This window comes from Phascolarctos cinereus, unplaced genomic scaffold (genome assembly GCF_003287225.1).
Source record: "Phascolarctos cinereus isolate Bilbo 61053 unplaced genomic scaffold, phaCin_HiC Scaffold_726;HRSCAF=1367, whole genome shotgun sequence".
NCBI classification, from domain to species: domain Eukaryota; kingdom Metazoa; phylum Chordata; class Mammalia; order Diprotodontia; family Phascolarctidae; genus Phascolarctos; species Phascolarctos cinereus.
In genome coordinates this window covers 368446204-368466438 of record NW_027556098.1, presented here as the reverse complement: position 1 = coordinate 368466438, position 20235 = coordinate 368446204, and the positions used below count along the sequence as shown (strand labels likewise).

General features: G+C 37.8%; 1 protein-coding gene and 1 non-coding gene across 18 annotated transcripts in view; both read right to left on the bottom strand.

Annotated features, from left to right (window-relative positions):
* PUM1 (pumilio RNA binding family member 1) overlaps positions 1 to 20235 on the bottom strand; it is a 167459-nt gene that overhangs the window by 45511 nt on the left and 101713 nt on the right. For 9 of the 17 annotated variants that reach the window (XM_020983368.2, XM_020983361.2, XM_020983367.2 and 6 more), the window contains 3 exons: positions 16276 to 16372; positions 14217 to 14333; positions 5216 to 5367 (listed from right to left, as the gene is read on the bottom strand). In XM_020983368.2, coding sequence (XP_020839027.2) covers positions 5216 to 5367; positions 14217 to 14333; positions 16276 to 16372 — 366 coding nt within the window. The remainder of the gene's footprint in view (positions 1 to 5215; positions 5368 to 14216; positions 14334 to 16275; positions 16373 to 20235) is intronic. The other 8 variants (XM_078145516.1, XM_020983363.2, XM_020983364.2 and 5 more) reach the window with 2 other exon arrangements.
* Positions 12303 to 12388, bottom strand: LOC144454659 (small nucleolar RNA SNORD103/SNORD85). The gene has a single exon (XR_013483169.1). It is a non-coding gene; the product is annotated as a small nucleolar RNA SNORD103/SNORD85 (small nucleolar RNA).

The window sequence follows — 20235 nt, the reverse complement described above, 5'->3', positions numbered from 1 at the left end:
TTATTGATCCCAGTGCAAAGCACCAGCTCTGCTGCAATACAGTCCAGAAGTTCTTAACCCTTTTGTGTAATGAATACCTCTAGAAGTCTGTTAAAGCTTACAGACCCCTGCTTAGAAATAATGTGTTTAAATTCATAAACAAAATAGACACAATTATAAAGCAAACTAATTCTTCTGAAATACGCTTTTCAAAAAAAAATTAAGTTCACAGGCCACAAGTAAGAACCCCTGGTTTACAGTATTGTTAAAAATAAGTATCTAACACTTCCTTACATAATCAGGAAGATCAAAAATGAATATTCTTATTCAGAAAAGGGCTATAAAGGGAATCACCTTTATGCTTGAAATCCACATGTCAAATAAAGCCTGATGGAATAATAGAGAGCAAAGATAAAAATATTAAGTTTACGCAGAGTAGGCGGGTTATAAAATTCACCAATTTAAAGAAAATGTGGAATTTTCTCTAATCGTTCCTTTTTTAGTCTGTAAATATACAAAGCTAAAATGGCATCTGCAGGGTCCACCCACATGATTAGGGCAGTTAGACTTCTCACTTAGCTGCTTATAGCAATACACATTTACAACTGCAATTTTTTCGTAATTGCAATATTTGAATGCTTATTCACAATAACAACATTGACAGGAAAGGGTAACAATTTGCAAGTGTGCTCAGCAATAAATCTGAAGTGTGGTATTCTCTTGAGATACCAAGAGCACAAGAATGCTAAGCATAAACTAGCTCACAGAGCATAGCAACAAGTCAATTTCAGGGAATGAGAAGGATGGGGGAGAACTCAGAACAGGAGCTGAGCCCTCCTCTGAGCCCTCCTTGCATGACTCTGGAGGAGCTCATTCACTGGACAGACAAAGAGGGTCCACTGCTTGCAGAGTGTGGCAAAGGGAACAGCTCCAAGAACAGGTCGATCCTGGCTCCCCAACTCCATGTGCAGAGCTCTTTCCATAAAGCCATACAGTCACGGTGAACCGACAAAAATATCCTGGGTTAGAACAAATGCCACCTGGCCTTTCCACTTAACTGGGGAAGTAAAGATGGCACAACGTGCATCTAGAAGTGGCCTGAGCAGCACACTAAGATAAATAGTGAAATACTCATTTCCTCTTCAATGCACAAGCCTTTATGAGACAGTGTAAAAAGACAAGCCTATGAAAGAAAGCTCCAGGTGACCAAAGATAAGGAAAATGTGTATTTAAAAAGATGAGGTTTTACTTTACACAAAGCAAACTGTCAAAGATGACAAAAGCTGTGAACGGTCAGTGCTGAGGGCTACGGAAAGAGAGGCTGTGGGCTGAGTTAGGAATCAGTTCAACAATTCTGGAAATCAACCGAGATTTTTTCTGGCAAAATGACTAAAGTTTCCATTGCTGCTAGATTCCTTTACTAGGGAGAAACCTAAAAAGATCAATAATAAAAAGAAAGATACCATATACAACTAGGTCCCGATTAGTGTGAATACTGAATCTTGGGAAGTCTCACATTACTGGAATTCTCATTGCATATTTCCACTGGGCTAGAACTGATTCGCATAAATAAATATAATGTAATACAGTCTTCTTCCTTTTCTTCTTTCTCTTCCTCCTCCTCCTCATTATCCACCAAAATATTTTTACACCCATACTTTTTGTAGTAGCAAAGAATTGTAACAAAGTAGATTCCCTTAGACTGGCTAAAGGAAATGTGGGATATGAATCCAATGGAAAATTAAGAGCATTCAACTATGCTACCAATGTGAGAAATATGGGATGAATAATATGATAACACAAAATAAAGTAGGCAAAGTCAAGACTCACTGCCACTTCCATTCACTGCTACAGACTCTGTCCTTTGGGGACTAACAGAACAAAACTAAAAACGACAAAACAATCAAACTGAATGCTGTGTCCTTTGTCCTCCTGTTGGTGGAGCTGTGAAGCGGTAGAACCATTGTGGAAAGCAGCTTGGAATTGCATTATGGAAATTACTAAAACACACAGCATCCCTAGAAATCTCCATGCTAGGCAGATACCGCCACTGAAGTGCAAAGACAGAAAGGTGCCCCATAGACTACATCCAGAACAGCATTTCTGATAGGAAGATTTCTTCTTACTATTCTACATGCTTCCCATTTCCATGTCTTAGAACATTTCAAGTCTGAGCCTCAGGGATAAGCCATAGCCTAATAACTCCATTGCTGTGCTTTCTATAGACATTAATGCTTTAGGATGAAGCTTACTCTGTTTTTTCCCCCAAAATACAGAGAGAAAAAAATAATCAAATCTGATCGTTGATTTTTTTTGAAAGATGCTATTATATACTAAAATACACAGAATATTAATTTTTTATATTATCAAAGAATTGGAACCAAAGTGGATGCCCAGTGATTGGAGAATGGTTAAACCAACTGGAGTCCATAAATGCAACGGAATATGAGTGCACTATTAAAAATGGTGACTATGAAGAATACTGAAAGTATCAAAGGAAATATAAAGATGCAAAATAAAGTAAAGAGAATCAGTAAAACAATACACTACAACAATGTAAACTGAAAGGAAAAAAATTCCTGAACCCAAACAGTATTAGCAAGCTTGGTCCCCAGGAAGAGACAGGACTATACCTTTTCCCTCCCTTGCTGTTGTGGGGAATTAAGGGTTTAGAACACCGTAAATACAATCAAACCAAAATGATGCATTGGTAGCTGTGATAAAATACTTCTGCCCCCTCTTTTTCATATTCTTTGTTACAAGGAATGGCACCCTAGATAGTGGAGAGGAGAGGGAGGATTATATATGGAAATAAAAGTAAAATAAAAATCAATTTGAAAATTTGAAAAAAGAAAAATTAAAGAAATGCATGAAAATAGGAAAGAAGGCTGGTATATATTGTTGCTGCAGCGATAAAGGAATCTACACACATGTGCCCACATTTCACATTTCATCTTTTTGTATAATACAATGAGGCTGTAAATGAAATTAATATTGTCTTGACTATAAATGAAATGAACCATACATTCATTAAGCTCTTATCTTTCATATTTTTAAATGACATAGGATAATCTATGTATTTAAATGAATCAAAATTACATATAGAACTTCACTGTCTGCTAAAGCTATGCTTAATTTGAAAAAAATATCATTAAATGGCTACTCCAGTCAACACGCTGTCATAAAAAAAACTGAAAACAAAGTGGGTGCCCATCAATCAGAGAATGACTGACTAAACTATGTTCTATGAATGCAATGGACCACAGGACCATAGGTAGACCCTGATGGGATATTATTGCTTAGCGAGTCCAAGGCCCGAATTTTAGAAATGAAGAAACTAGGGGCACAAAAGTAAAGCTGCTTGCCTAAAGCTATGTAAGAATCTAAATAGCAGAGCTAAGATTTGCAACTGAGCATGCTTTCAACTATACCCCCACTGCCTCATAAAAATAAACAAAGGGCTGTTCAATATCAGAAAATGCCCAGTTCTTCCAGTTTCCTGATAAGATAACTGAGGCAGAAAGTACAGCAAGGCCACCGAAATAAGGTATTTTTAAAAAGTAAAATATGAAAATGTAATAATAGTTAGTAACACCAACAAAATTCAGACTTAAGACACAGGTTTTAGCTTCTATATGCTCTTGTTGTCTTATACCCCAACATCACGGACTGAGATAACCCAGGGGTAAATGATAACTACAAGAAATGCAGAAAAACACAGGAAGAAATATTAACTGATACAGAGTGGTTTAAGTAGATCCAGTTTAAAAAAAACATACATATAAAAGAGGCAAGAAATGAGTCCAAGACAAGTGAGTTCTAATTCCAACTGTAACATTAAAGTATTAGCCACTCATATTCCCTCCAATATTCAGTTTCCTACCTGTCACTCAAAGAGACTTGTATTAGGTCCTTGAGACACTCAATCTCTCTCTCTCTCTCTCTCTCTCTCTCTCTCTCTCTCTCTCTCTCTCTCTCTCTCTCACACACACACACACACACACACACACACACTCTACCCTCCCTCTCTCACCATTCAACACATGTATGTACCCACAGAGCACAAAATAGAAGTTTTCTATCAAATGGCACATGCATTTTTTTTAAAAGGTCTGGAACTATTCCATGTTTTTGTAATTCTTCTCAGCAGCTCTGAATCAGCTCAGTGCTCAGACTCTGCCATTTGCAGGCAGGTTCTGCTGAAAGGCCTTTGGCTGCCTGATAATCTGCCTGAGTGGATGTGCTACTGCTGATCACCTTAGGGTAGAACTGCTGCCGCTAAATATCCAAGGAAGACAGGAGGGGAGTAGAAAACAAAACAAGTCTTCATTTATTGCAAAAACTCATTTATAAATATCAGATATAGAAGGCATTCTAAATTCTATAAAATGCCTTTTTCTTCTAAATTTCTTGAAATTCTACTGTTATTTTTTTAAAAAAGGAGATAATCACAGAATTCCTAAATCTAATGGGAATATCTGTTAAAAAATTCTTATAAGATTATTATCTCGATGCCGATTTTTACGAATTTGCAGAAGAGAGGGTAAAAACCTACGATAGCTATCTGTGAATGGGACAGATACAGGGGCTGGGGGACAAAATATTATCAATAAAAATTTATCTAAAAAACTACCTGTAGTTCTACTGGAAGGGGAACTAATTATCTATGATTTTCTAAGGCATACATTACTAGAATACTAACAAAGGAAAGAAAGACTAAGAAATACAAGACCTGTGTAACTCCTACAATCTGGGATGCTATGAAGTCCCCAGTATGACAGAAAGGAAGAGGCACTTTGGAGGATTCATAGTCCTTTCTCATTTTACCAAGGAGAAAACCAAGGCCCACAAAGGGGAAGTCACAGAGCCAGTGAGGGAGAGAGTCACCGTAGAACACAATCTGTTACTGACAGTACTGGTGCTAATGGACATTTTGAGACTTATCCATGTACGATGAAGAAGTGTCACGAGCACCAACGTGGATGATGTACTTGAAAGCTAGATGCAATTTGTTTAGTTATTTTAATAAAATATCTGAGTTAATCATGACAACTTCTACCTAAATAAAAGTGACTAAGAGATGGAGGATCTGGAAAGGGGAACAAGAGACTTCTCATGGATTCGCATCTTGTACTTCTCTTCTCTGTAAAAAATATCCATCTGAATTTACACAATGACAAAAATTCTGTCTTGGGGTATTCAGGATCTTACTGATGTACAAGAGACATCCAGATACCTGTTGCTGCCCTTGCTGAGTCTGCTGCGTGGTCTGCTGGTTAGCTGAATTACTTGCTGCTGCAGCAGCAGCAGCTTGCTGTTGGAAAAGACTGGCAGGATAGACTCCCCAGGGAGTGACTCCATAATACTGGTGAGGGACCACAGCAGGCCCTAAAATGGTAAAGAAAAGTAAATGAGGTTTGAATTAGGAAATACACTAACAATTAGGCATTGCAAGCAGTACAAATTTAACAAATCAGTAGAACCTATCATCTAAGAGAGAACTGAAAATAATCTCAATTTAACTGCAGAAACTGTTATAGGAAACTGTAATGTATAATATGCTATGATGAATAAAATATAAGAAAATGTTATATGAAGGGCTTTCACTTCAGGTATGAGTTGGACAAGACTGAACTCAAAATTCTCTATGAATTCTGGGTTCTACTTCTTTTTTTTAAAACGCAGAAAAGAAAAATGTGATACTAACATTACATTTGTATCAACCTACAAGAATTTATTAAGCATTTACTAAGTGTCCAGCACTAATAATGGTTTTCTATCTCTGGTATCAAGTGCTAAAGATATAAGGAAAGACAAAAACATGATCCCTGTCCTTGGGAAACTCACATTTTAATGGAGGAGACAACATAGAACTGGGAACCTGCAAGATACAGATAGTACAAAAAGGGGGTATTTTCAAAGGGAAAGCGGGAGCCCTAAGAATCTTTGTAAAAGTCTGATTTTATTCTGCCTTCAAGTTAACAAATACTAATTTTCTCTTCCTCCCCAAAACACCACCCAATAAAGGAAGGAGGAGAAGGGGGGCAAGGATTTATTAAGCATCTACTATGTGAGGAACACCGTATTGAGCTCTTGACAGAGGTTTGGGGTGAGCATCTGCCAGAAGTCAGATAAGTCAGTGAGCACTGATAAGTACCTACCATGTGCCAGGCCCTGGGCTAAGTACCAAGTGGTACAAAGGCAAAAGTCAGTTTTTATTACTAAAGAGCTCACAGTCTAATGAGGGAAACCACATGCAACAACTACGTGCCACAAAACTAGATATAGGATAAAGTGGGGATAACCAACAAAGGAAGATACCAACACTAAGGGAAGCAGAGAAAGGCTTCTGCTAAAAGGCTGGATTTCAGCACGGGCTTGAAGGAAACCAGGGTAGCCAGGAGCTCAATCATCCTCCAGATGAGGAAACGGAGAATTCCAGGTATGTGAACACTGAGCTAGTTTGTTTGCTTTTACATGCCTAATTTGATCCAGTGATTGACCTTTCATTTTTAAACTACCAAATCATTTTGAAGATTATTATTTTGTTACATGGTTTGGGATATAGTGACCCTAAATCTGTTTCTTTCTCTTTTTTTTTTTCATTACCTCCCTTGAAATTCTTGATCTTTTATTCTTCCAGATTTCATTACTATTTCTTTTAGCTCAATAAAACATCCTTCCAAAATGTGATTCTTGTGGCACTTCTCATTTGCAGTTGGATTCATGTGTTCGATGGGTATCTCCTGGTAGATTCAAAAATGTTTTGTACCTTGGGTGTTTCTATTGAACGTAATTTTTCTTACTTTCTCATCTGGTGAAGTTCTGTTGCTATCATATAGGAATCCTGGTGACATACACTTATATACTATAAGTTTATTACTTCTACTCATTTTAGTTGACTCTTCAGTGGTCTCCGTGTAAATCATCATTTCATCTGCAAATTAATAATTTTGTTTCTTCTTTGCCTCTAGGATTTCATTTTCTTGTTACTGAAGTTACCTTGTCTTCCATCATGTTAAATAGTAGTGGCAATAATGTAAATCCTTGAATTAGTTACTCACGATCTTAAAGGAGTGGCTTGTAACTTTTCTCCATGACATAACATTGTTTGCTCTGTTACATACTATTTCCTATATTAAGGAAAAATTAATGAACACTAGGATTCTGACCTATAATTTTCTTTCTCATTATCTCCAATTAAGGTATTAGAACAGATATGGATCACAGAAAAAGATGGGAAGGATCCTTTCTTTCACTATTTTTGCAAACAGTTTCTATAAATATTAGGATGACTCTTTGTAGGATAAAAATTATTTGCGAATTCTGGTCCATGAGTGTTTTCTTTTTGGAAAGGTTTTTATAAGTTGGCCAACTGTACTTTTTTTTAAATACTGGGTTATCCAAATATTTTATTGCTTTTGCTAATCTGGGTATTTTATCATTTAAAGGCATTCACCCATGAATTCCAACAATCTCTTTTAATTGCCCTCGAACTATTGTGAATTCACCTTTTTCATTTTGGTATAAAAATTCTGATTTACCTGTTAAAATTTTTTTTAAAAAATCGGAATGGCTTTGATTTGTTAGGTTTTTTTTTCTTCAAAAGCATCTAGTTGCATTTAGCAATTAAAATTTTTTAATCTCTTGATTTTTATTTCCATTTGGTTCAGTTGAGGCATTTTGACTTGTCATTGTCCTAGATTTTCTTAATTTCCTGCCAATTTGTTTATTCTTTTTTTTCTGCTGATGAAAAAGTATAGGGACAGAAATTTTGCCCTGAAAATAATGCATGCCAAGTTTTACTATGTGTCTCAATATGTTCTTTAATGAAATAGTGTATCATTTCTATAATTTGTTCTTTAACTCACTAGTTCCTTAGGATCAAGTTATATAATCTGTAATTAAATTTTAAATATTTCTCTAAAGGCCTTTTCCTGAATATATTTTTTACGGCATTGTGATTAGTAAATAATTAGTATATCTGTTTTTCTACAATTTTTTGGTGAGATAAATGAGCAATGTCTATAATGCAATGACCGGCTGTGAAGTAAGTAGCTCTTTCTGTTCCCACTCAGTAAGCAAGAGAGATCTATTTGTAATTTTAACAAAGTCTGTATCAGAGCCTTAAATGTGTTCTTGCTTATCTTTTGGCTAGATTTTTCTAGATCTGAAAGAGATATAATGAGGTGCCCTATTTTAGTTTTCTTATTTCTTTCTCACTGGTAAAAATTTAATTAACTTTCCCTTTAAGCATTTAGATGAATGTAATGGGGGGGGGAAGAAAGGTGTGGGTGTGGGTGTGTGTTACTGATTTTGATTCTTGATGGTGCCTATAAGCAAATGCTTATATCTCTTTATTATGTCTATATTATTGTACTTATCTGAAAACATGCTTGTTGCCACCAGTTTTCTGAGAATTTTTCTAGTTGACTAATTTTGATAATCTTTCTAGATGACTCTAGTATTCTCCGTATAAGTCAACATATCACCGGGGGAGAAATGATAATTTTGTTTCTTCTTTGCCTGTATGTATCTCCCATGAATTTGCTTTCTTATCTTATTGCTAAAGCCATTATATCTTGTACTGTGTTAAACAGCAGTGGTGATAATGAGCATCCTTGACTTCAGGTGAAGCATACACCTAAGTTTGTTTCAGGCCCTCATTTTAACTCCTGGGTATTTTCATCTATGACTTTATATTTATATTTATTATGAAACAAATGTATATTTTAACCCCTAGTTATGTTTCAGGCCCTCATTTTATATCGTGGGTATCATTATGTTTTAGTTTCTTATAAACACTATATTGTTAGTTAGTTCTTTCTATTTCACTAAACTTTTCTCTTCTATTTTATAGATCAATGCATCCCATTTATGTTCAAGATAAGGATTTTTTGATCCCTTCCACCCTTTTCTCTTCTACTTTTCCATCTCTTTGGCCCCACTCTCCTCTTCAAAAAAAAAATTAAAAAAAGAAGGAATTAGCTAAATATATGTAATATATAACTAAAGAGGTCAGTCTCTACTCCATTCTTCATCTCATCTTCTTGACTCATCACTGATGATGGGGTTTTTCTTTTTCATCTTTTGTACTCTCTCTTCTGACTTGGAGTTTGGTTTGCTTATGAGTTGAACTGTCAAGAAAACGTGGAGACAGAGGTGAGCAAGAAGCCAAAGCATTGGCACTGAAAAGGCATATACTCAAAAGGAGTATCGTCTGAAAGGAATAGCGATTAGCCCAGGTAACTGGATCCTACTACACAGAAAAGAGTAAAGCATAAGGAGACTGGAGGAGTAGGGTGATAAGAGGATGTGAAGGGATTTAAATGACAAATAATTCCCATTACCGAGAAAGAGCATGAAATAGTCAGAACTGAGATTTAGAAGGTCATTCTGGCAGTGGAGTGAGGACAGTGAGTAGGAAGACACGAGGCAGGAAGATCAAGCAAAAGGCTGCTGTAACAGTCCAAGTATGAGAGGATGAAGGCCCGCACCTATGTGACAGATAGCCAAATGACTGAAAAGAAACAGACTTATTAAGGAAATGCTGTAAAAGTAGAATAATGAGATGGGACACAGACAGAAGAGGAGGAATAAGTTTAAGTGAAGAGTTGGAGATGAGGCCTGGGTTGTGAGCCAGGGTCTCTGGTACTGCCCTTGACAATAACAGGGAAGTTCAGAAAAGGGAAGAATTTGAAGGAAAAGTATACAGGTTCCGTTTCAGACATGTCAAATTTTAAGATGTCTAAGGGGTACCCAGCTAGAAATGTCTAATGTACAACTGGAGATGTAAGACCGGAAGCCAGCAGAGAAGGGAGGACTGGATAAATAGATTGGAGAATAATCAACATAGAGATGATAACTGAACCCAGGGGAGCTGAAAAGAATACCAAGTGAGACAACAGATACAGAGATGAAGGTTCAGAATAAGCCTTTGCATGAGACCCATGTTTGGTAAGTATGATATATATGAAAATCCAGCACAAGTGACAGAAAAGGAGTAGTCAATTAAGGAGGAAAACCTGGAGAGCAGCATCACAGAAACCTAGAAAAAGAGAGTTATCCAGTAAAAGAGAGGGATCAACAATGTCAAAGGCAAGTGAAAGGTTAAGAAAGATGAGAACTGAGAGAAGCCCATTAGATCTGGCAATTAAAAAATCACCAGGAACTTTGGAAAGAGCACTTTCAGTTAAGTGAAGAGGTTGGAAGCTAGACTAAGATCTTTTTAATGTAACAAAAAAATAGAAACTAAGCAAGATCCATCAATAGAGGAATAGACGAACAAATTAAGGTATTTGATAATTATAATGTAATACTATTTGACATAAGAAATAATGGAAGGCCTCATTTCAGTTAAACCTGGGAAAACTTGTATGAATTGATACCAAGTGAAATGAGAAGAACCAGAACAGAGTTTACTATAACAACATCATAAAAACAACCTAAAAGCTAAACAACAAGCAGCTAAAACTCCAGAGGCCCCACAGTGAAAGATACCACCCACCTTTAGTCAGGAGAGGGCCTAAGGAGGCAGAATGAGACACTGAAGTTTGGGCATGGCCAGCATAGGAATTTCTTTTGCATGATTATGCCTATGGGTTTTAAAAGCTTCCCCCCACCCCCACACCCCTCCCCTGAAGAGGGAGAGAAAATGGATTTTTCTTAACTGAAAAATATTACATTTAATTTTTATTCAAGTAAGACAAGAAGTCAAAGCTCCTAGTGTAGACAGCTTTCTCAAGAAGTTTAGCCCAGAAAGAAAAAAGAAATATAGTACAGTAATTAACAAGGATGATCAGCATAAGTGAGGTGGTGGCTAGTTTTTGGTTATTTTTTTAAAGGATAAAGGAGATATGTAAGGCATATAAGTGCAGCATGAAAGGAGCCAGTACAAATAGAGGATTGAAGTAAGAGTGGGGATGAAGATGGTCATTAGAAGGTTTGCCTTGGCAAGCAGAAAGGCCATCTTTTAATGTGTACTCATTATAGATTCCAAAGAACTTTCTTCATATCTTTTCCATAACCCTATGAGACACAGGGAAACCTTTACAGCCTCAGAGAAGTAAAGCAACTGGCTGGGAGAAGCAAATTTATCTATCAGCTTCTGAAAAGGAAAAAATGAAGGCATGCCACTCGTTTCCTCTAGCATTAGAACAGGCTGTGATTCATTTCACACATGAATGGTGGTCACTTCTGTGAAGGCTGTACCTACATAATGCAGAGGTAGGGTTTTGATTTTTCTAATACAATAAAACTTTATTTTAAAGTATAAAAAAAATCCTTCTTGGATGAGTCCCTCACAACTGACTTAAAGCCATCCCCAATTTAAGTAACAGAGCCAGAGAGGATCAGACTGGATGGCCAGGTCCAACCCAAAATACTGAAGTAGTTTTATGGCTTCTAACGTAATGTTCTTTAATGGCAGAGTTGTGGACAAGACAAACCACTGAAGGCAAGATGCCCAAGGGACAGCCTCAGAGTTTCCAGGCTGCATCTCTGTGACTAAGCACATGGATGCAAAATTCTGGAAGGCCCCAGAAAGTTAGGGGTGCAATTCTTTGGCACACAACCAAAGACAAGGCAGAATCTACACTTTTCTCCTAGTTTGAAAAACTGCATGTTTGTTTTTATATATATGAAAATAAACTTTACATGAGACAAAGGATTGGGAAAAACACACGGCTCACCAATAATTTAGGGTGCCCTACAATTCCTTTGTAGAATCCAAGAATCATAAAGTATTTCAGCTAGATTTCTGCAACAGAGACCATGGATTCTGAACTCATGTGTCATCACTGGCTCTCCCCAACATGGAACGCTTTCCCTCTTCACTGCTGCCTTTTAGCGTCCCTGGCTTCCTTTAAGAAGCTAATCAAATCCCACTTTCTACATGGGGGCTTTTCCCTACCCCTACCCTACCTTTCACTCTCTACTAGGGACTTATACCTCTAAGAGTTTAAAAGGTATTTACAACGTATACTGAGTGTGGTACAAGAAGTTTTAGTGCAGTTTTAAGCAATCTATTTAAATATGTACGGGTTATCTCCGTTAGATTGTGTACTCTTTGAAGGCAAGGGTTGTGTTTTGTCTTTCTTATATCCCCAATGCTGGGCACATTGTAAGGATGTAATTATGCATGTTGACTGACTCACTGATGCACAGTCTAACCTCCTCGTATATTATCAATGAAGAAAAGAGAAGCCAAGAGATTTGAAATTTATCTAAGATACAAAAATACTGACAATACTCACAAAAATACAATGGGGGGGGGAAGTTCACATTTTCTGTTTGCATCAAGAAAAATTGCTTCAAGTATTCCATTTGGCTCAGTTTTTGAGTACATATAGCAAGGTTTTCATCACCAAACTATATTCTCAGTGAGGGCAAGTATGTCATTATCACCAGAACTTTGAAATCTGGGAGGCTACTCTTCATCTAACTTAATATCTCTTGGGATATTTGAAAAACAACCTTCTGCAATGGAGGTGGATAAAAAAAATGAGATCATGTTCCACCTAACAAGAGCATCCGGTCCACTCTTCTCTGCATTTTCAGCTAATATGAGTGAAGTTCCTCTCAAACTAAACAGGAACAGCTTCAGAAGCCAACTAAGAAATACTCAATCTGGGGCAGCTAGGTGGCACAGTGGATAGAGCACTGGCCCTGGAGTCAGGAGGACCTGAGTTCAAATTCAGCCTCAGACATATAACACTTACTAACTGTGTGACCCTGGGCAAGTCACTTAACCCTACTACCTAGCGAAGAAGAAGAAGAAGAAGAAGAAGAAGAAGAAGAAGAAGAAGAAGAAGAAGAAGAAGAAGAAGAAGAAGAAGAAGAAGAAGAAGAAGAAGAAGAAGAAGAAGAAGAAGAAGAAGAAGAAAAGAAGAAGAAGAAGAAGAAGAAGAAAGAAGAAGAAGAAGAAGAAGAAGAAGAAGAAGAAGAAGAAGAAGAAGAAGAAGAAGAAGAAGAAGAAGAAGAAGAAGAAGAAGAAGAAGAAGAAGAAGAAGAAGAAGAAGAAGAAGAAGAAGAAGAAGAAGAAGAAGAAGAAGAAGAAGAAGAAGAAGAAGAAGAAGAAGAAGAAGAAGAAGAAGAAGAAGAAGAAGAAGAAGAAGAAGAAGAAGAAGAAGAAGAAGAAATATTCCATCTTTACCAACCCCCTAGGCCAGATATAAGACAAAAACTAGGTGCCTTAAGCGTCAAAACACCTAAGAATCTACATTAACATTTCAAATGCCAGAACTATTCAAAACAGAAAGTATATTCTTTCAAATCACTCAAGCTGTAATAAGAAGGAAAACACTCATTCTAAATATCTCTCACGAAAAAGTACCAAGCTGTAATATCAATCCTTTCAAATCTAGTTATCCCAAGAAACTCCTGGTTACCTACAATATCTAATTCATCCAGACCAAGCTTAAACCTGCACTAAGGCTTTTGGGACCCCCTGTATAGATCACATAAATAGCCCTGAGCATGTCTTCAGATAGAAGACTCTCAAAAGAAAAGACCCCTACATTAATATGCCACTGACTGTTTTCAAAAATCCTTTGGGCATTAAGACTGGGTACTCAGTAACTTTCAGAGCAGACACTAGCAACACTGACTGTCAGCGTGACATGCTGAGGAATAAATAACTAAATACTAATAATACAATCTGACAAAGATAAGGAAAGGAAGCAGGACAGAACAGAAGAAGTATCTACTATGTGCCAGGCACTGTACTTACTGAGTATTTTATAAATATTATCTCATTTGATCCTCACAATCCTAGAAGAGAGGTGCTATTATTACCCCCATTTTAGATGGGGGAAACTGAGGCAAACAGAGGTTAAGTGATTTGCTCAGGGACACACATCTAAGAAGAATCTGAGCCTGGATCTGAACTCAAAAGTCTTCTTGACTCCAGGCCCAGCGCTCTATCCACTGCACCACTACCTGTACTACATCTGAAAGAAACAAAAGAAAGCTATTCTGATTCAAATGTATGAACCAGACAAAACGAATTCACATTCAATTTCATAGTTTATAAGCACCAATTATGAACTATCTCAAGAAGATGAAGATTTCGAAACCAAGTATTATTCTGTAATGCTCAAGAGGAGTTTAGACAAGGCATGCCCCTGAAGACTACTGAGAGTGAAGCACATTTTTTTTTTGCCATAATGTAATCATTTCAAAGCAGACTGAAAGAGAGGGGGAAAAAAAACCACTCCAAGAAGTTGTGTGTATCTCACCTAGAGTAGCTGCTGCGGCCAGTCCTGCTGTATAAGGATCCGTCCCTGGAGGCGCGGCACTGATGATGTATGGATTGGGGACAAATGCAGCGGGAGCTAAACCTGCTGAAAACATACCTGTCAGTAAAAACAAACTTGACTAGAGCTGCAGCCCTACCTGGGAGCTCGGTAGGAGCTAGGACATTAACCCTCGGCTGGAGGAAAGGAGGACAAAGCATTCTGTTGGATTTAATGGCATGACACGGGTAACTTCCTTCACTAAGGAAGTATTAATCCAAAGCACTTTACTGATGTTTCCAAAATTCAGTATATTTACTATAAATACTTAATTTTATTTTAATTTTGATCCACCCAAGCTGTTTCTTAGTACAGAAAACCTCCCTTACCAATACCAATCTACATGTGCTTTGTGATGATAGAGGTATATAGGTCCCTGCAGAGGTATTCAAAGGCTTTCCCCGGTCACACAAGCAAGGTATGTGTCAGAGGCAGGATTAGAACCCAGCTCTGCCTGATGCTGAGGCTAGGTCTCTATCCAATATACAATATTGCCACTTCTTAGAAACCAGGCTGAGGACAAACAAAAAGATACCAACATCTTAAAGAAAGTAACAAAGATTTTTGCAAAGTTTGGAGTAAAAATAATAAATAACTTCTTTCAATCTGAAGGTATTTTTAATGAATTTTTTCCTAAAAGGAAATGAGGTTTTAGTCAACATTAAAAGCTACACACCCATCATTCCAAATAAGCCCATTAAGCTTTATTGAATTGGTATCAGTTTAATAACAAGATTCATATGGAAAAGCAAAAGGTCCAGAATTGGTATCAGTTTCATGAAAAGCAGCTCTGATTCTCTTCTATTCTGTAGAAGTACCAGAATAAGGCAAATAAAAAGATATATATACATTCTCTTAAAGATGGCAATTTTATTTCAATTTAAAAAGACTAAACTTTTAGTACCTTTTCCCCCCATCTATTCTACAGAAACTGAAACAAGAACACGGAGAGGAGAGGGGGCTTGAGATTTAGTTAAAACACAAAAATGAAAAGACCCTATGATCAGAGTAGGTGGGAGGGATAAAAGACATGTGTTCATTAGAGGAGGCCAGGGAACTGCCTGCCTCTTTAATGAGAATAAACTTTGGTCCTCCAGTTTACCTTGTTAGTTGAAGGGCAAATGGGACTAGTTACAAATGACAGGCAGAGAGATATAACTCCTTCTATCTATTTTAATCAAAAACAGCTGGGGTCAGCCAGTGATTTCTGCTCAATCTAAATCTAGGAATCTAAAAAGTGGTGACAGCAGATGAGAGTTTAAAAATGGAGGCAACATTTCTCTCTTACCAGGCATATGTTCTTCAAACTCAGAGCCTGAGGACAGCACTACTAAGAATGGAGAGGATGCCATGGAAGAATGTGGGTCAAATGGAGGCAGCTTCTAAGGTACGCTGTCCATGAGGTTTGTTCTCACTTCCATAGTCAATTTATTTTTATCATCAATACAAAGGAGTATATACTTGTAGGATATTCACAACCATGGCCCCATCATGTTTCAGTGGTTCACAAATATGACATACAAAACCAAGTCCTACCCAAGAACACCCTGAAAGGAGCTTCAGTAAGCAAGATATTGCCAAATGAGATCTAGTCAAAGCAAACATTAGGCAGACTGAGATCATCAATCAGAGTTCAGATCTCTTACTAATGTGTCCTCCTTTACTTTCCCAAAAGATAAGAAAGCTATTCAATATCATGTCCCATAATTGAGGGAAATCATCATTACTGTGTCATAACCTCAGTGAGAATAAATTTGTCTTCAGAGGCAAGTAAGAAGGATTTGAAAATTTTAGTCCATGGGGCGATTAGAATTTGGCAAAAATCACCATTAACTGGGTAGAAATCTTCCAAAATGAAACAAAACCTTCCTGATGGTGCTTTCCTGTACCATCCACTCTGCCCACTTGTGGCCAACCTCAGCTGTTGCTGGCTTGAGTAGTCGCCCACCATCATTAGCAATAGATGCCTACAGAAAAGATGCAACCCTGCTGACAGACTTACCGATGTGAGGTTGATGGGCGGCGGCTGCCAGGGCATACTGTTGTTGCTGGGCAGCTGTGAGCTGTTGAACAGCAAGGGCATTCGGTCTTTGGAAGAGCTGAGACAGAAGAAACAGGACATGTTGAAGGAAATAAGCCTGCCCAATGAAAGAATTCTACAAAGTCCCTATTAAAAGAAATGTTTACAAAACAGAATGCGTTAAGCCTTAAGTGGTAAGTATGACCTGACAACCTACACAATCCATAGCCTGTAATCTGCTGCCCCCTAACCTGCAGGCAAAGGAAAACCTTCCAGATAGGATGTTTACCTGTTTCCCCTTTCTTTTCTTCCCACCTCCAATGCTCTCATTTACTTAGTAAAACAGGACTTTCTCTGCAAAGGCCAATCATTGCAACATCTCATATATTAGGAAAACTCCCAACTTCCCCTCCATCAGTACAAGAACTTCTGTAATGGGGACAGAAGACGGATCAATTTAAGAGTACAATCCCAAGTAAGTCACCCCAAGTGATGCAGTATTATATAATTCCATTCCTTTGTTCTATACACTATGCCAATTTGGGGGAAGGGGGTGCACAACTTTCCTGTACCTATTCTACTCATCCAAGACAAAATAATTTTATACAAGCAAGTTTTGAAAAATACTACTTTCAGACAAAAAGTTATGAGGAGCTAGACACTTAGGTGTGTATTTATTTATTGGTGGCTTAATGAAATACATTCCTTGTATTTCCTGGTCATCTAATCTGTTCCTTTACACCTAACAAGAAATTAAAGGACTACTGTTACATGATGATAACAGGGTAAATAACTCTGAAAACAATTTTTAAAGACTAACCATGTAACAACAACAAATTACAAAGTATGATCAAACTTCATTATGATAATGATACAAATAATCAGTCAACATTTATTCATGAGTACTATGTACTGGGCACTGTGCTAGATTCTAGGGATATACAAAGACAAAAAATGAAACAACACCAATCTTCAAGGAGCTTACATTCTATTGAAAGAAACAAACATGGACATATATAAGCATACAAAGAATAAATCCATACACAAATTAACTGGGAAGAAAGGGCACTAGTAGTAGGAGGGGATCAAGAAAGGCTTCCCATGTAACAAGGTGATATATGAGTTATCATAAATGAAGGGAGAGGCTCTCTGAGGCAGAGAAAAGAAGGGAAATGTATTCTGGGAATGGGAGGTCACTGGCGAGGGGTGGGGGTGGGGGGGTGGAGAGGAGATTTGAGATGAGGACCTGAAAGAAAGTTCTCTATAGTTTGGCGGGACCAATTATGGCAACAATGTAGATATGTAGAGTAAGGCATGAAGAAAGAAGAGAATGGAGGCAGAGAGAACAAATCAGAAGGCTATCAATGAGCAAGGCAGGTCACTGGAACTAGGTGGAAAGAATGAAACAGATATGAGTGATATGGAAACTACTTGGTTAGTGGGATAAAGAGTACAGGAGAACTGAGGCTAAGAACTTTCACACTTGGGTGAACGGAAGAATGGTGGTATCCTCAAAAGAAACAAGAATTTTTTGGGTTTGGTTTTTTTCCTATTTGATTTTCTGGATTTGGTTTTTTTCGTTTTTGAAGGGAAGACTAATTTTAGAGGAGAATATAGTAATTTCCATATTGGCCATGTTAAGATGCCTATGTTTTATACCAGTACAAAAGTCCAGCAGATAGCTAGTGATGGGAGGCTAGAGCACAGTAAGGTCAGATACAAATTTGAGAGTTATCTGCAAAGTGATGACAACTGAACTGATGAGATCATCAAGAGGGAAAATAGAGAGAGAAAAGAGAAGGATGTAGGACAGAGAGACATCCATAGGGAGGGTGTGGGATATGGATAATGATCCAGTAACAGAGGATAAAAATTAGTTAACCAGGTAGGAAAATAAAGGAAAATCAGGCAAGAAAAGAAAAAAGAGAGAATATAGCCACAGTCCAGAAGGGGCAGAAGTTACTCAAGAGATAGTGATGATCACAATGTGAAAAACTGAAGAGTCAAGAAAAATGGGAAAGGAAAAAAGGCCTTCAGATGGAGCAATTAAAAGATTGTAAGCAACCTTGGAGAGAGCATCTTGGGTAAAGAAATTGGGACAAAAATGTGTTACAAAAGCGTAAGAAATAAACAAGAGGTGAAGACTAGAATACAAACAAGCACAGATTTTTCCCCCCTAAGATTCTGACTGAGGATATAAGGATGATAGCTTGAGAGGGTAGTATAGTCATGTTAAAGTTTTTTAAGGAAAAAGGTGACTTGGGCATGTTTGGCAGCCGAAGAGGAGCCACTGGATAAGGAGAGATGGCCAAAAAAAGGAAGGGGGAAGGGAGAGAGACTCAAAGAGATAAGCTTAGAGAAAGCCAGACAAAGGAAGGAGGATGGAATCAAAGTCTTAGAAAGGAGAAGAGAGGGCAGCTAGGAGGTGCAGTGGATAGAGCTCTGGCTTTGAAGTCAGGAGGACCCAAGTTCAAATCCGGCCTCAGACACTTGACACTTACTAGCTGCGTGACCCTGGGCAAGTCACTTAATCCCGACTGCCTCACCAAAAAGAAAAAAAAAGGGAGAAGAGGTCTTCATCCTTACAAAGGAAGAGAAATTGAGGTACAATTAAGAGGGGAATGATGAAGTATAAAAAAGGAGAGCTCATAAATTCATGGATTTGAAAGCTGGAATAGACCTTCGAGATCATCTAATCTAATCTACTCATCTATTCATTTTATAGCTGAGGAAACTAAAACTGAGTGAGGTTAGGAGATTTTCCCAAGGTCCCCAAGGTACTAAGTGGAAGAGATGGGTTTAAACCCAAGTATTACTTGAACTCTAAATCTCATGTTCATTTCACCTAACCCTGACAGATGGTTTCTAATAGGAAGCAAGGGACCATGCTGAGAGGGAGAGAGAAAAGAGCAGTCTAGGACACAAAGAGAGAAGAGATTTGGGAATCACCACATACACAGCAACAAAGTCAATCGGGCAAGACTAAAACAACTGTCATGCAGCAATGAAAGCCAAGAAAAAGTTAAGTAACAAATCTATCTTTTTTGTGGCATCCGTTAGTAGCATACAAAAGCAGGCAAGTAGAAGGCGAAAACACAGGATGTAGCAGTAAACTAAGTTTGGTCTTCAGCGGTAATGACAGAACAAGAGTTTAAAGAGAAATAATTCTACACAGGGATTTGAAAGTAGAAAAATAGGGGCAGCAAGGTGGCACAGTGGATATAGCTCGGGTCTTGAGTCAGGAGGACCTCAGTTCAAATCCAGCCTCAGACACCTGACACTTACTAGCTGTGTGACCCTGGGTAAGCCACTTAACCCCGACTGCCTCAATAAAGGGGGGGGGGGAAGAAAAGTAGAAAAATATAATTCCCTGAGTCTCATTCCCATACTTTTATAGCTTTTACTATGCCAGCACTAAGTACAAATACTGTTTTTTTTAAAAATACTATTTACTCACATTCTGAGAACAAAGTAGACTTAGTTTATTTTCTTCAAGTGAGCTCCTTAACGGTACTTAAAGTAATCCCAAGTGGCTAGGAAACGACCCTCTGAAGCTGTGACCTTTTCAAAATGGTACCCAGTGTCTCATTCACAGAAAGCTAATTGCTAAGGTACAAGGTGACTAGTCGGCCATCTGTTGTAAACACCTCCCCTTCAAAGGCCGGGGTCTTTAAGAAAAGAGTGTCATCATTATGGTAGTCAGTAACACCCAGTAAGACTACAGTGATCACACACATAAAAAGAGGATCATTTTTTATGCTGTTTCTTTAAAAAGCAAAAGCAAAAAAGGTATTAGTCTGGGTTTGAACATAGCTCTATCTACAGTTGAGAACCCAACTGTTCAGTGAAAAATAACTGGAAACAGATTTTTGCTTCTACAGTCCGGTCTATTGAAAAGAGCTAACTGGTGGGAAAGCAGAGTTATCCTCCAACAGGTTACAC